The sequence below is a fragment of the Ananas comosus genome, linkage group 25, assembly GCF_001540865.1.
Source record: "Ananas comosus cultivar F153 linkage group 25, ASM154086v1, whole genome shotgun sequence".
Taxonomy (NCBI): domain Eukaryota; kingdom Viridiplantae; phylum Streptophyta; class Magnoliopsida; order Poales; family Bromeliaceae; genus Ananas; species Ananas comosus.
In genome coordinates, this window is record NC_033645.1 from 968,104 (window position 1) to 984,293 (window position 16,190).

A 16,190-nucleotide genomic window follows, 5' to 3' on the forward strand; every position below is an offset into this window, starting at 1 on the left:
GTTAGGCTCTGTTTAGATACATAGTTAAAAAACTATATGGAATTTTTATTCTGTGGTTTGGTCTAAATGAAATATGGAATCCTGTGATTACAAAAAAATTCCACAGCTTCACTTTTAAGCTGTTTGGATACATATCATACAATCCACAGGATTTATAACAATTAAATTTTTAAAATTTTAAAATTCAAAATTTAAAATTTAAAATTCAAAATTTTAAATTAAAATTTAAAAAAATTAAAATTCAAAATTTAAAAATTAAAAAAATTAAATTAAATTTTATTTTTTAAATTTGAAATTTGAAATTTAAAATTTAAAATTTAAAATTTAAAATTTGAAATTTAAAATTTGAAATTCAAAATATAAAATTTGAAATTTAACATTCGAATTTGAAATTTGAAATTTGAAATTCAAAATATAAAATTTGAAATTTAAAGTTCGAATTTGAAATTTGAAAATTGAAAATTGAAAATTGAAATTTAAAATTTAAAATTTGAAATTTAAAATTTAAAATTTAAAATTTAAAATTTGAAATTTGAAATTTAAAATTTGAAATTTCAAATTCGATTGTTAAATTTCAAATTTTATATTTTAAATTTCAAATTTCAAATTTCAAAATTCAAAATTAAAATTTAAATATTTAAAATTTGAAATTTAAATTAAAATCTATATTTAAATTTGAAATTTTAATTTAAAATTCAAAATTTATAAATTTACATATTTATAAATTTTAAAATTTGAAATTTGAAATTTAAATTTGTAATTTTAAATAAAATTAAAATTTTAAAAATTGAAAATTGAAAATTAAAATGAAAATTTCAAATTTACAAATTTGCAAATTTGCAAATTTGTAATTTTTAATTTTTAATTTAAATTTTAAATTTTAAATTTAAAAATTTGAAATTCAAAATTAGAAATTAGAAATTTAAAATTTAAAATTTAAAATTTAAAATCAAAATTAAAATTAAATTTTAAAATTTTTAAATTTGAAATATAAAATTTAGATTGAAATTTAAAATTTTATGTTGAAACTTAATATTTAAAACTTAGATATATTTTTGGGGTAAGGGAGCCCAAAATGGTGGATTTTTTTTTCTTTGGTTAAAGTGTATTGTAATTTTACTTCATTTTTTTGGAGTATAGTAAAACTATACTCCAAAAATTACGTATTTTTTTTCTTCTTCCAAACGCTTCATAGGATTATTTTCCTACCGATGTAGTATAGTTTAATTCTGCTATATTTTTAGGGGTATCCAAATGGGGTCTTACTCTCTCTCAGTTAGAATTGCGGTCAATTTGGCCGGAGTTCTAATTGCTAATTTGAAATAGTTGATTCAAATATATTAAATTAAACAACAAATTTAGATATGTATAAAATCACAACTACAATAACTGCACAGCAACTGAATAGCATTTAATTCGCTAAAATCAAATTAAGATAAACTCCTTTTCTACTGCCCGATTAGTTTTCACGATAAAAAAACAAAATAGAAAAAAAAAAAACTAAAATCCCACTCCTAAAGATAAGGGAGGGATAAAATTCTATCACCACGCATCATTTTTATTTTTATCTAAATATAAAAATATATAAAGATATATTTCTACGTTCTCCTATAGTACTACAGAATGATTTATCACGATATACAGAACGTAATATTACGTACAAAATAAATATGATATTTTCTAATCAAATTTTCTCACCGTATGTAACATAATTTTTTAATACGCAATTCTAAATGAAGTCTAAACAAAGTCTAATAATATTTGGATCAAAATTATATAGTTGGGATGATAGTGGTTCTTTAGGATTTAGTGAATTATTTTTGAATTGACTGAGTTGGTAGAACAGTGTGATATAATGGATAGAATTAATTAACGAATAGATTTTACGGTGAAAAAATTTTGATACCACTAACTTGTTAATTAATATTATTTATATATAGTCGGATAGAAACAGATCGACAGTGCTTGTGTACTGAAGTTATTCAATAAAAAAAAAGCGTGGTGTCGACAGCTGTGCAAAACAAGATCCCGATCTTTGGTTATTTTTAGTTTTTTTTGTTGAACACATCGACCAATCACAGTCGTTTAATTATTATTATTATTATTATTATTATTATTATCGAGAAGTCGCCGCGCCTCCATTTTGCCCCGACCCGAGTCTTCTCCTCCGCCCTCCCATCATTAATGCCGCCTCCTCGATCGCCATGCCGACTTTCGGGCTGGCCGACTCTTTCTTCCGCCGCTTTCCCTCCTTCGCCGATCGCGGTGCATCTCTCCCTCCCTCTCTCTCTCATCTAAATATTTTCAAAAAAATTAGAAGAGAATTTTAAGAGTAAATCAAATGACAATATGCCAAACCTTTATTTTATGTTATTTTATTTTATTTTTTTGGGTAGATAAGAGATTGGAGCAGTGTATAAAGGTGGTTTGGATTCTGCTTCATGTGGTCTCAGTCGGGGGATTGTTCCTCTGCGACACTGACTTGATTTGGAGAGCCAAGGATCATGCTTGGTATATCTCTCTCTAATCTTATTTATTCACATTTGTTTCCCATTTTTTTCAGTTTAATATGTACTGCTTAAGTGACAATTATGAAGTGTTTTCGAAACATTTTCCGAGTTAATTTTCTCCTTTCTTTTCTTTTCTTTTTTTTTTTTTTTTGCCCTTTCAGGTGTACTGTAGTGTACTTCCTGCTGCTTTTGGCTACTGTATTCCAATATTTCTTGACATCTCGTTCGTCGCCAGGGTAATTAAATTTACGTTGTGACTGCAGCAATTTTTAGACTAAATTATGAAAAATCCTCGTATAAATATCCGGTTTTCACTCTCTCCTCCTAACTTTTAAAAATTTATATTTTACCCTCTTAACATTTCAAACTGTTATATTTACCCCCTATCCATGAGAGTCTATCACTGTTCCGTCAATTTCTTATTAATTTGTATCGAGAATGTCCTTCAAAATGACATAAATATATTAAACAAATTATTTTTTTTTATAAAAAACGTAAGCGCAATTTGATTATTTTGCCCTCTCCATCAACGCCGTACTCCTGAAAATATTTTCGAAATTTTAAAGAGGAAAAATATAGGTTTTTGAAAGTCAGGAGAAAAGGTGAAATAACAGATGTTTACATGGGATTTTTCTGTAATTTAGCCCAATTTTTATTCTCACTGAAGGCTCGTTTGGCTTGGTCGCAGCTTCTGCGTAAAAGCTAATTAACTTTGTCATGAAAACATCTCCTGATAGCTTCCGGCTGCTGCAAAAAGCAACTCATTGCAGCTTGTCGCCGCAGCAACAGCTTCAGACTTTCGTGTTTGCTGATTGCCTGACTATTGCTTTTCAGAGTAGATTGCGTGTTTAAAAAGCTAGGCCGAACAGACACTAAATACAATTCTTCCATCTAAAAATTGTGCATGGCTTCTTGCAGGAATGTTCTTGATGCAATGAAGATTGCAACTGAGACGCATGTCAATGTGAGGCCATTTTCATCTTTAATTTCCGACTAGTCTTTTACTGTTTCCCCCTGAACTTAACTCCGGTGATTTTCTGATTATTAAGAGTACGCAATCTGCACCAGGAACTGGAAACATGAGTACTTCTTGGAGAAATGGTTCGTCGTTATGGTCGAAGCTAGCGACGGATCTCTATCCTCCTGGACTACCCAGCAGGTTGGAATGCATCTTTTATACTTCGCGATTTAATGATTGCTTCATAGGAAATATATTGCAAAACACTCCCTCGGATTAGGAACTTAAGTGCCATTCATTCTCTGTTTTATGCGGCGTTGAGATTACTTAAGATATGGCAATGATTGGGATCTCCTGCTCAGATATCAAGTTGATGTAATCCTTTGTTGGGGACATGCTCAGAGACAATCGTTTTTAGTTACCTGTTTTCATTATCATGATTAAAATTGTCTAGGCATGTGTCTTTTATCAACAGAACCTATATTGTCTGATTACATGACTTTTATTTTCTTGTAGGATTACAACATGCGCTGATTGTCATATCATTCAGGTAATTATTTTATTTCAGTAGATTCAAACTCATGTGATGTGGAAAGAGCTGTTTAATTCATTGGATATTGTTGATTTTACAATCTTTAGATGGTCTACTCTAGGAATTATTCTTATTGTTTACGGCATTCTTACGGTCACGTTGGCAATGTGATAAGCTTTGGCTTTTATCCGATGCGTAAGGCTACAAATAGTTGGTCAACAGTTAGTGGGCTGAAAGAAATATAAAAAAGAAAGCAAAGCTATAGGAACGTAGAAAGGAGAGACAAATTTTCTGCAGATATACAAGCTACAACCTTCAAAGGATGAGGGTTTTGATTTCACAGCCAAATCTTGCACATTTGGTGCTTCATTTGTATGTTTTATAGGCCAATGCTCTACTCAACAAGCAACTGGTTAACATAAAAGTGGAGGGTTCGTGACGATTAGGAGGTTTTTTGATTTTCCCTTTCTGGTGATCAGTGTGGAGAGTTTCCTCATAGTGATTGTTGTGTGTATATTTAAATGATGTGAAAATATTTTATTTGTAGGCTTAAAATTTGTTAGGAAAATCAAGATGAATATTGTTTTCTTGATTAATGCAACTTCTTCTGCAGCCTCCACGTTCAAAGCATTGCCATGATTGCCACCAATGTGTTCTTCGGTTCGATCATCATTGTCTTTGGTTAGGAACATGCATTGGGAAAGGAAATCATTCTCGATACTGGTAAGCTTTTTTCTGGCTATAAGAGAATTTGCTATTTTATTTGGGCATTTTTGATTGAATATTGACTGAATCATGCAAAACAAAAAACCTTTTAATCGAAAGTTACTTGTGTACATCATGCCATTTGTCTCTTAGCTTCTTTGAATGTGCCGAGGATGAATATCGTGCCATCAAAATTTTTCACTTGCATTATGTCATTTGTACTAAGTTAAACAATTTATTTACTAATGCATCCTATATTTTCCCACAAGCTGAACCTTGTGAAAGTGTCTAATTTTGCAACAAGTACTTCCCAATGCTTTGGGCTTTGCATTAATATGGTACGGTGCAACTATAGAAAAGCCGGTTCACATGCAACAACATTTTCCTCATGCCTGTTTATGATCTTATGACTGGACTTTTATGATTGGTTATATATGAATATATTTCATAGGTGGTACATCTTTGAAGAAACAATCCTCTGCATATGGACCGCAATTTTGTATCTCGCTTTCCTGAGATCAAAAGCTATGAAAGCATGGTACAACATTCTCTCTTTCGAGTGTTTGTAAGTGTGTTATAACACACCTCTAATTAATTTAAACGCCTCGTGCAAACAGGTGGAAGGATTTTTTCGGTACAGTTATGTTTGTTGTGTTGATCATCTGTTTGTTGCCGCTGCTTGCTCTGCTGCTTTTCCAAAGGTATAATTTCTTTTAGTAGGTCATATGTTGTTTTCGTATGATAATTGGAGAGATTGTTCACTCTTTCGTCTTCAAATATTGCATAATCTAGCTGTTCAGCATCCTTTTTATCTCTAAATCTTTCTGAATTTTCATACTATCTTATTGCACGGCGATTACCTCACTGCGTAGCTACCTTGCATTGACAAATCAAACAACCTACGAGTTCATTCGAGGGCGTCGGATAGACTATTTAAGGTACAAAGATGCGGTTTTTCTTCTTCCGGATTTGCTACTATCTTATTCGAGCTTTACACGCCGACTTATTTTGCTTTTGTGATTGACAGGGGAGCTCCAGCTGGGATTCATCCGTTTAGGAAGGGTATGTGCGCAAATTTGTATTCATTTTGTTGCTCATGCAATAGCAAGTACACTTTAGAGGCAGTGCCGTCAAGGGAAGAGTTAGAAGCTAGAGCAAGACCTTACACATGCCTTGATATTGCATGCTGCCGATGCTGCTGATTTGTTTACATTTTCTTTTTGTTTTCTCCTGGGATTTTACTATTTGCTATAGGTGTACATACTAATTTAAGAATAAATTGCCATTATCTGTTATCTTTCGCTTACCCTCTTTTTTGGGCTTTTTTTTTTTTTTTTTTTCAATGTAAAAATGGGTGATTATTGCCACTCGAATTCCCTAAACATTTGTATTTCTTTGTCAGTGGAAATAAATTTCACTTTTTTCCTCTCGGATTGATAGTATTTTTAATATTTTGGAAAGTACAAAAATGTACATTTGTTCCTCAAACTAGACAAATGCGTCCTGTCTTAAATAGATGATATGATTGTTCTATGTGTAGAATTTTTCTGTTCACAATTGGATCAAGAAATCAAGCACTCATTCATCTCGCTGGCACGACCTCGGCGAATCTAATTTGGATATGAGTGTTTTATGTATCCAGCTATAAGCTGACACAAGAACATCATTTACAGGATGAAGAGTTACAGAGAAAATAACACAAACAAGTAATAGATAAAGAACTATTAATTTAAAACTATCATTTGAGAATTGGGTAAGAAGGCTTGCGCTTTCTGCGACTGTCTATTATATCTTGCAGAAACGAAACATCAGAAAGTCAGTCATGAGGGTAACTTCATGGCCATGAGAAGTAAGAGTATAAGTTAAGCAGAATTTTTCTAGTACCAGAGCTAATCGGGAGCTTAAATTAAGATTAAAACTAAAAGAGAGTAGAAGTTGAAAATAAAAAAAGAGAAAAAAAGAAATTAAAGGGTATTGGCACAATTTTTATACTAACATTGCCAAAACTACTCACTGGGTCAGGGAACTAAATATAGTGCCTTAAAAGAGCTAAACATGTTAGTGAAAAAGAGCGAAATTGTGAATATTTAATTGTATAAGTTAAGTTAATCAATATCACCAGATTTTCCGGAAAATTGTTAAATTGCCAATCATGTCATTTTATTTACATTTCTGGTAGCTTTTGTTCATTAATGATCTGTGAAGCAATTAACTGTAGTTTGTACCTTTCCTGAACAAGTTCATATTTGTAGTTACCTTTTATAATTTAATGCCATGTGAGTAAATTCTCCATATTCCTCTCACTGCACTTCATATGACACATAATTGTTTGCAACATGGACACATTACTTCTCATGAATTTACTTTGGAAAGTTCTTGGATTATGTTCTTTATCAGTCATATTAGTAAATTTTATACCTATATTAAAGAGAGAAAAGTATGTACAGCAGTAAATGGTCATTGCTTTGAATGCCAACTAAATTTCCAGAATCATATGGACAGGACAACTGTACATTTCACAAATTTCTTAAAGAATGGCTTCATTAGAAGCCATAGACAATGATCTGCTGCTTAGGAAGCACTGCAGACACTGCGGTGCAACGACTGTAATCTGCGATGGAGGCGAGCACCGCCTTCTCCACGTCGACAGAAACTCTTCTCCTCAGCAATGAGATAATGTGGGCCATGAAGGCCGCGTCGCACGGCAACATGATCGGCCCGTCGGTCGGCAATCCAAACTCTTCCTCTGACCTCTTGAACAGCTCCCGAAATATGTCACTCCTCAAGTACTTCAGCGGAACCATGAATCGGTTTCCGTCGGCAGTGTACACAAAGACATGGCCCTTGCTGGCGATCGTCGTACTACTAGCCTCCGGTGCGGTATCGCCGTTGTTCTCTATCGACGTGATTCTTCTCCTACCTAAAGCAGCCACCTTCTGCCACTTGCGCACCATCTCGATGAGCCTCTTCGGATTGACCATGGTGTTGGCTAAGGGAAAAGGCTTTTGGGTACTTCAGATTTCGGAGAGTAATTGAAGGAGATGTGATAGTGTTCGAGTATTACGCAATGAGAACTGGTGGTGCATTTATACAGATAGAAGGGAAAGAAGACATTCCATGTGACAAGTGGGATTTTTTTCTGTGTTGGGTTGGGTGTGGAGCAAAACCATGTGCTACTTAACATGATAAGATAGGGTCTTGGAGTAGCAATGTTTGGGCATATCTGACGAGGGCTCACCAAATGAGTAAATGAAGAGGTCAGAGAAGTATAGCCTCACCAAGGCATAATTTGATAGGAGAGCTACTTGTGAGCTTGATATCTGACCAAATTCAAATTATAGGAAAACTAAGTACAACATGTTGGTCAAATTCATTAGGTGCACGACAAACAGCTTGTCTATGTATTGTTGAAGATTTGATATCTGAAGATGTGGTGCTTTTTTCTGGTGGGGAACTGAAGGGCCATCCTCACGTGGCGTTGTCCGCATCTGATCCTGCTGTTTGCTTAGTAGGCCATAGTCAAATCTTTTCTGAATTAGAACTTCTGAGTCCTCCAGTGATTTAGTCAAAAAAACAAAGCCTAATTCCAGTCCCCTTATCAGTAAGGCAAAGAAATTTTTTTTTAAAAAAAAAAAATCAGGAAAGAGTTCAGATTAATGGTCAATCAATCTTCAGAACTAGATTTGAAGAATCTCCCCAATAAACGACAGTTTCATTAATACAGGGACAAGCCGGAGGTGCGGAGCAGTACTTAGATGGAAACCGCCAGCAACAAAAGCAGTGGCCGAATTTCATCATTATTATTATCAGCCAATGTTAAAGAATGTTGATAACAAATCAAACTTGAAAAATGAAAGAACATTGAAGTTATCAATTTTCATACATACAATGCATTTTAGAAAAAAATCAGGATAAGATGCTACGAATTATCAATGGATGCATAATACACAGTCAAAATAATACATGCAGATCATAAAGAATCCCTTATCTTCAGGCAGATGAGATAAAAAGTTACTACGCCCCTACGATTGTTGAAAACTAAGACTAGTTTAGGATAATGATAGTTTAGGATTGTCTTAAAGAACAATGTTTGATGATTTGAGTAGTTCAGGACAATTCTGAACTTTCTTATCTGCAATGACAGTTCTCACATTTTAACAAAGGCAACAGTTCTGCATCATCATAAAATCTCTTATCATTGTAAAATCTTGCCATTGTAGATGACTATTCCTTTATGTTAAAACCATATTTCTTTCTTCTCTTTCCTTTTTTTTTGCCTCTTTTTTTTTTTTTTTTCTTTTGCAGAAAAAGAGAAAGCCCATAAACAATACTATGGGAACAATTAGGAACAAGGACAAGTGATGTTGGAAATAATATCTTCGCACTAAACAAGTTTTGTACATTGATTTTCTTTCTCTTTTTTTTTTTTTTTGTACTTCCAAACAATTACATGGAATATCACATATAAAGAAGACCACATGGCAATCCTATTCTTTAGCAGCTACAAACTGCTACATGTTGCGTAAGTTCTACAGAAGGTAAAGAACAAGAAAAGTGACAAGGGATCAAAATGGAGCTGAGAAGTGCTCTCTCCACCTCTTCTGACACTCGCCTTCTAAGCAAAGACATCGCATACTCCATGAAAACTGCATAACAGGGCAATGTTATAGGCGCGTCGCACATTAATCCAAACTCCTCTTCGGACATCTTGAATAGCTCTGCAAAGATTCTGCTACTAAGGTACGCCAACAGGACCATGAATCGCTTTCTGTCCATACTGTACATGACACAATGCCCCTTCTCTGCAACTGAAGTGCTGCATGCCTCACTGCCGAGGCCTGCGTCTCTTCTCGCCATCGCAATCCTTCTCATCCCCGAGGCGGCCATTCTCTGCCACTTCTTTGCCATTGCAATTAAGAAGAGGACTAGATATGCACCAACATCCACCTATGCCATCTACTTATAGGCTATGAAAGAGGCTATGTTAGGAATGTGTAGCTCTATCTATTATCTGTCAGCAAGAGGCAATGCCATGTGCCTGGTAAATGAGATGTTGATGCTGAGGACCGACAAGTTTGATTGGTTTTGCAAGTGTTTTCATGTAGGGTAGAGCATACATATGCGGCTAGAAACATGCTGGGTCCAGTCCTTTAATTTGGCTAATCTTAGACGTCCGTGCTGCTTTTTTAGTTGAATGGCCTTATTTCTGAGTTTCTGCCTTATTTCCGAGTCACGCATCAGAAAGAAATTGACAGCAGACCAACTTATGAATGGATATACGACCGAATTCAAGTAATGACTAAAGCTAAGTGCAGCATTGTGGTCAAGTTCATCAGGCACGCAATGAATGGTTTGTCCATGAATTATTAGACACAAAGATTCGACAGCTGAAGATGTAGATGTTGTTGCTGGTAGGGAACTGAAGGCCCATCCTCATGTGGCACTGTCCATTGCTTTTGCACTGCAACATCCACAAATTGTGAATCTGTTATCTCATACAGTAAATAACAAGAAATTACTTCTCACAATCTCATCAATAGTAGATAACCCTGTTTACTCGGAAAAAACAAATGATCACACAATAGGATTGTATATGGGTTGCTTCTGTTAAAATCACTTCACTTGCTGTGTAGAGTCGTTTGGGGATGGTTTAAGTTGCTCTATGTTTTGCATCATGATGATTTTACATAATGGTCGAAACAATAAAAGGTTGATGGCCATAACATATCTTGCAAGCATAATGGTTGTAACGACGGAAAACTTATGCCACCTGATGGTACTCGACTTGCAAGGGCATCTAAGAACTTTCAAACCTTCGAATTTATGGGTTCGAGAATTAAAACTTCTGAGCAGCTTATCAGAAATTTCCGTACTTTGCGGGGATATATATATATATGCATTTGAACCAAAATTGAGGTACAAAAATGCGCAAGCAAGTGAAACACATATATAAGAAAAGATATACATATAAAGCATGAAATGTTTTGTACATCTACTTGTGACTTCCATGAATTGTGTGAAGACATACATACACAGGAGATAACAAGGGTGCTTTCCGCAAACCAAGAGGAAGTAAAAGAAAAGAAAAGAAAATTTTGGCCTTTAGAAGCTGCAGACAGCTAATTGCTGGTTGAACTCTACTAGCGGGATGGAACAAGCGCAGTGGCGAGGAATCAATAAGGAGCTAACAATCGCCCTCTCCACCTCCTCCGAAACTCCTTTTCTAAGCAAAGACATAACATACTCCATGAAGGCTGCATCACAAGGCAATGTTATAGGCCCATCGCATGGTAAACCGAACTCCTCTTCCGACATCTTGAAGAGCTCTCCAAGGATTCTGCTACTAAGATACGCCAACGGGACCATGAATCGCTGCCCGTCTATACTGTAAACAACACAATGACCCTTGTCTGCAACTGAAGCAGTACTAGATGCCTCGCTGTCGATGCCTGCGACTCTTCCTGTCATTGCAATCCTTCTTCTTCTCAAGGCAGCCATTCTCTGCCACTTCTTTGCCATTTTGATAAGCTTCTTTGGATGGAGCATTGTCTTGTTCTTTTTGATGAATATATGTTGTTCTTTATGGAATGTGAGGTAGAATGAATGAATGTGGATATGTGACAGCGTCCACCTTTCTCATCTACTTTATAGGCTATGAGAGAGGTTCTCGCTAGCAATGTGTAGCTTTCTCTATTATCTGTCACAAAGAGGCAGAGCCATGTGCATAGTAAATGAGATGCTGATATCGAAGACGACAAGTTTGATTGGTTGAGCAAGTGTTTCATGAGCAGAAATGCATGATAAACAAAGTTTCACCATTTTCCGAATAGTCTCGAAAGCGGATAGTAAGGCCCCTCTCGGCGTCGGTGAACACTTGATTGGCTCTTAACAAGTTGTACAGCAACATCATGTTTCAACTAGTAGTCAATTTTTTTGCGGCATGTCATGTGCATCAATCTTCTCTCATCCATAGCTTTTGCCTATGTGTTCATGGTTCAACATGTCCTTCAAGTTGTACTTCAATATCCCTTCCTCACTTAAAACCTGTTCAGATATCAATGTTGGGCTGGTGGGGGCCAAAACAAACCATGTGCTTCTAACTGCATGAAAAAGCACCTGGAGTAGCAATTTCTAGGCTTTGCAAAGGGCTCACTTATGAGGTTGATATATGACCAAATGCAGGCAATGACTAAAGTTAAAGTACAACAATTTGGTTGAGTGCATTCGATTCTCGACGAATGTCTAGTTTGTTTAGTGTCAGAGTTAAAGATCTGATATCTGAGAGACAGATATTGTGGCTGGTAGGGAGCAAAAGGGCCATCCTCATTTGATATTGTACACTGTTTTGTTGCATGATTTGCTTTGTAGGCCGCATTTAACCTCAATCACAAGTTGTACAACTTTGAAGCATTCACCCGTGCATTTTGATACTTCTATTTGGTTGCCCAGAAAACCCAACATTGATGTAACACTACAAGAAAATTTCAATATAAGAACGCTTGGAAGAAGTGTCCCTACAATATAGCAAAATATCGACGCTTCAAAAAGTGTCGTCATGTGAACGTTCTATTGTATCAAATCAATTTATTACTGATAAACTTTACTATTATTTTTTAATTTTTAGACGCTTTAAACCATCATGATTTTAAAAATTCGGACGCTTTGAAGGGTCAGAATATATTTTACCGAAACTTGGCATAAACGTCGGTATATACGTGACGACTCTTCATTTGTTGACGCTGTAAATGATGCTTTCAAATATAATGCTAGACTATATTGGGATGCTTTTAAGCATCATTTAATTTTCTTGTAGTGTGAATTTAGTTTTTCCACACAATAAAATGCATTCAACATTGTGATCGTTTTTTTTTTTGGAAAATGCTTTAGCTACTCCATAATATTGTCTTTACATGTTGCTGATATATTGACACTTATGACGTAGAGTTTTTTGATTGACTCATGCACGCACTCTAAAATTGTCATATGACTTTTCAAAACATCAACAAAATATAAGGGCGACATTGTGGGGATGTGTAACAGGATTTGGAAGTGGATTTACGAAACTTGCACTATCAAGTTTGTACAGAGCCTGTTTGCTGAGCCTATTCGACCCAGCTTTTGCTGAGCCAAACTGAGCTTTTAATTGCCAAAGCTGTTTGACTAAGGATCTCCCAATAACATCTCTCTGTATCGCCCTCGCTTGTACTTGTAGATTCTGTAGTTTAGAAATGTGGGATGTGCTCACAACTTTAAGATTTTTTTTTTTTACAACGACGATAATACCCCTAAAGAAACTAGTAAATTTCCTCATTGTGTAAACTCTCTAGCACTTCAGCAAAAAATTAGCGAAACAATGTTTTATAGCAAACAACATTTACATGATAGAATCAGTCAAACGCTCTGCAGCTTCTTTCACAGTAATACACTATATGTTAGTGCACTTCTAGAATCTCATAATATTTATATGATAGAATCAGTCAGACAGTCTGCAGCTTTTTTCACAGCAATACATTATATGTTACTGCACTTTTGGAATCTCACTACTCTCAATACCTTGGCCAACTAGAGACATCTTCCCTGAGAAATTGATGGTAGAACATACGGAAGTCGGCAATAAGAAACCAAATTTGGCGAATTTTCACTTTAAAAAGTAAAAAAAAAACGAAGAACCGTACTTTCAGACTTCGTGCGATGTCATTCATGAACTCGGTAACGAAACACCAGGAAAAGACGACTTCGGTGTGAATCCTAACGGCTTGCAATGCGCTAACAAAATAGCATTGATGTTTGATTTGAAGGATCAAAATATCCAGTTGCAATGATGCTCTAAATTACAAGTTCCTTGTGGAGTTGCAATGATGTTCAAAGAGCTAAGTGTTTCTCTAAAGTGAAATTTTCACACATCAACTTGTAATCTTTGGAATCCTATGAAGATATATCTTTACAAAAAACCGCTCTCGCACACACAAAAAGGAAGAGAAAGAAAACATATACATATATATATTGATCATTAGAAACTGCAAACTGCTAAATGATGGTCAAGTCCTACAGGGGGCATAGCACATGCTCGAGGGATCGACACCGAGCTAAGAAGAGCTCTCTCCACCTCTTCTGAAACCCGTCTTCGAAGCAAAGACATCACATATTCCATGAAGATTGCATCGAAGGGCAACACTATAGGCCCACGCGGCAATCCAAACTCCTCTTCGGACATCTTGAAGAGCTCTCCAAAGATTCTGCTACTAAGATATGCCAAAGGAACCATGAATCGTGTTCCGTCGATACTATACACAACGCAATGACCCTTCTCTGCAACCGAAGTCCTGCATGCCTCATTAATGTCGAGGCCTGCATCTCTTCTTGCAGTTGCAATCCTCCGTCTTCCCGTGGAAGACATCCTCTGCCACTTCTTCGCCATTTCTACGAGCTTCTTTGGATTGATCATTGTCTATTATTGTGGCGAATGCTTTTTCTCTTTGCTATAGTGAGAGTGAATTGCCAAAGGTTGTGGATGTGTTGTAGCATTTACGGATCTCATCTACTTATAGGAAATGAAAGAGGGTCTTGTTGGCAATGTGTAGCTTTCGTTCTAATCGGTTAGGAGGAGGCAGTGCCGTGTGCTTAGTATAAGGGCGAATTGTAACATGATAGGATTGGTTGCGCAAGTGGTTCATGGAGGGTGGAGCATATATTCGTCGTCCGAAAAGCATTTCCTCCTGTGGTGTCAAAATAGTACAACAATTTTGCATTATCATGATGGAAAGAGTTGGTTGGCCAAATAAAATGTGTACAACTCCTGGTATTGTACTGAACAGTACCGAAAGCAGATAAAAATGGTCCTTTTTTTTCAGCTCATTTAGCTCTTAATTCACCTGTAACATGTCGTATAACAACGCCGTGTTTCTGATTTACTTGTCAACAATTGATTACCGGCATGTCATATATATCTTCGTGATTAATGGCTTTTGTCTACAAGTGTTCACAAAGGTGCTTCAAGTAACTCAATTTGAAGTCGAACCCAAGACCATAACTTGAAATCGGGTACCTTGTCCACCTACACTAAGATGGATTGGTTCATGGAAATCATTGTCAGTAGCGCTATTATATACAGTTATGCAGAATGGGGGTAATTAGAGAAGTTGAGGAGTCTAACACAAACCATCAGCGCATTCGGTGCGACAAGTGGAGTTTTTAATTGTTGGGCTGGTGAAGGAGCAAAGCCATGTGTTTTTTGCTGGATGAAACAGCCCTTGAAAGCAAATGTGGTCATGCCAAGGGCTTAGCTTAATGGACAAGCCAAAAAGATTGTCCCCATCAGAGCATAGTTGATAGTAGACCCACTTATGAGATTGATATTACAACCGAATTCACGTAATGTTTAAACTAAGCACAACAACTGGGTCGAGCTCGTTAGGCACCGAATGAGCCGCTTGTCCAAATATTGTCAGACTCAATGATTTGATATCTGATGATGCTGATCTTGTTGCTGGTAGGGGACTGAACGGCCATGCTCGTGTGACGTTGTCCTTGTTTGATTGCACTGTTTGGTGGCATTACGATAGCTTTTGTAACATTTATCTAAACTCTGTGTTTCAGACGTAGTCAGATAAATGTCTGGGGCAACAAAACTAGCAAGCATCTTTAAACATCATCAAGTAATGTGCAGAAATGGAGTTGCAAATTTGTCCTAGATTGCATACTTACCAACCAAATAAACAACAACAACATTTATAAATCAAAGCATGTTATGTACTTTGTTTGCAATGTACATTGTACAGAGATCAGATTAAGGAACCAGCATAAGATGACAAAGATTTTAACTATCTGTATTTAGTTAAGATCATGAAACACTCTGAGAAACTGAAAAGGTTTGGAATTCATCGCCTTGAAATTGGCTTCAAACAAGAATAGTTCCAGCCTCTTATGGTTATGTTTACTCTTATTGATTTCTATGAATTCAGATGAGATAAAACTTGACCACATTTCCACACAGCAAGAAAAGGAAAAAAAATTAAAACAAACATAGGCAACCATTTTGAATATTTACTACTGGAGATTTATGAAAACTGAGACTACTGGGGAGTTTGGGAGCTTACACTGAAAACAGCACCCAAGAGGCAGCCGAGAAGGATCTAGCTAGTGTGTTGGGTTGTTGGTAGATGATTTGGCGAGAAAGAAACAATGTCATTTTTTTAGGAATCAATCTTTCAATGCTTTAGTGACTATTAGACAAATTTATGAAATGGTAAGAGAATGAACCGAGTTTTATAGCTCTAGGTGACCTTTTTTTTTTTATTTTTTTTATTTTTTTATTTGATGCCTTTGTAGCTGTTTGACTCACTCAAGGACCCGTTGCCTCAACTTATATAGCAGAATTCATTTTCTAAATGAATGAAGTAGGTAACATGCTACCTTTATCTCAAAAAGAAACAAGATGGGTCAAGCCAATCATAATCTGTTTGGCTTCAGCTTTGTTTTCTTCCTC

The 16,190-nt window shown here is 35.7% G+C and overlaps 5 protein-coding genes across 6 annotated transcripts; 1 reads left to right on the top strand and 4 right to left on the bottom strand.

Annotated features, from left to right (window-relative positions):
• On the top strand, positions 1,979-5,998 carry LOC109728948 (protein S-acyltransferase 10-like). 2 transcript variants are annotated; one of them, XM_020259507.1, is made up of 11 exons: positions 1,979-2,265; positions 2,397-2,511; positions 2,672-2,746; positions 3,429-3,474; positions 3,560-3,669; positions 3,985-4,018; positions 4,614-4,723; positions 5,157-5,243; positions 5,323-5,406; positions 5,578-5,643; positions 5,733-5,998. In XM_020259507.1, the coding sequence occupies exons 1-11, from the start codon at positions 2,205-2,207 to the stop codon at positions 5,905-5,907; spliced, it is 963 nt and encodes a 320-aa protein (XP_020115096.1). In that variant the 5' UTR covers positions 1,979-2,204; the 3' UTR covers positions 5,908-5,998. The 2 variants fall into 2 exon arrangements, with proteins under 2 accessions (XP_020115096.1, XP_020115097.1); XM_020259508.1 differs by lacking the exon at positions 2,672-2,746.
• On the bottom strand, positions 7,148-7,964 carry LOC109728975 (auxin-responsive protein SAUR66-like). The gene has a single exon (XM_020259550.1). The coding sequence runs from the start codon at positions 7,684-7,686 to the stop codon at positions 7,249-7,251; it is 438 nt and encodes a 145-aa protein (XP_020115139.1). The 5' UTR covers positions 7,687-7,964; the 3' UTR covers positions 7,148-7,248.
• On the bottom strand, positions 9,090-9,710 carry LOC109728977 (auxin-responsive protein SAUR36-like). The gene has a single exon (XM_020259551.1). It carries the CDS (start codon positions 9,611-9,613, stop codon positions 9,200-9,202), a length of 414 nt encoding a protein of 137 aa, XP_020115140.1. The 5' UTR covers positions 9,614-9,710; the 3' UTR covers positions 9,090-9,199.
• LOC109728974 (auxin-responsive protein SAUR36-like) lies at positions 10,682-11,635 on the bottom strand. The gene has a single exon (XM_020259549.1). It carries the CDS (start codon positions 11,249-11,251, stop codon positions 10,808-10,810), a length of 444 nt encoding a protein of 147 aa, XP_020115138.1. The 5' UTR covers positions 11,252-11,635; the 3' UTR covers positions 10,682-10,807.
• Positions 13,583-15,923, bottom strand: LOC109703574 (auxin-responsive protein SAUR36-like). The gene is made up of 4 exons (XM_020224230.1): positions 15,802-15,923; positions 14,865-15,290; positions 14,578-14,759; positions 13,583-14,421 (listed from the first exon to the last, which is right to left on the bottom strand). The coding sequence occupies exon 4, from the start codon at positions 14,148-14,150 to the stop codon at positions 13,716-13,718; it is 435 nt and encodes a 144-aa protein (XP_020079819.1). The 5' UTR covers positions 14,151-14,421; positions 14,578-14,759; positions 14,865-15,290; positions 15,802-15,923; the 3' UTR covers positions 13,583-13,715.

Coding starts and splice junctions, on each gene's coding strand:
- LOC109728948 (XM_020259507.1), top strand. CDS start 2,205: ATGCCGACTTTCGGGCTGGCCGACTCTTTCTTCCGCCGCTTTCCCTCC. Junction 4,724..5,156: donor GGAAATCATTCTCGATACTG/GTAAGCTTTTTT, acceptor TATATTTCATAG/GTGGTACATCTTTGAAGAAA. Junction 5,644..5,732: donor CGTCGGATAGACTATTTAAG/GTACAAAGATGC, acceptor TGTGATTGACAG/GGGAGCTCCAGCTGGGATTC.
- LOC109728975 (XM_020259550.1), bottom strand. CDS start 7,686: ATGGTCAATCCGAAGAGGCTCATCGAGATGGTGCGCAAGTGGCAGAAG.
- LOC109728977 (XM_020259551.1), bottom strand. CDS start 9,613: ATGGCAAAGAAGTGGCAGAGAATGGCCGCCTCGGGGATGAGAAGGATT.
- LOC109728974 (XM_020259549.1), bottom strand. CDS start 11,251: ATGCTCCATCCAAAGAAGCTTATCAAAATGGCAAAGAAGTGGCAGAGA.
- LOC109703574 (XM_020224230.1), bottom strand. CDS start 14,150: ATGATCAATCCAAAGAAGCTCGTAGAAATGGCGAAGAAGTGGCAGAGG.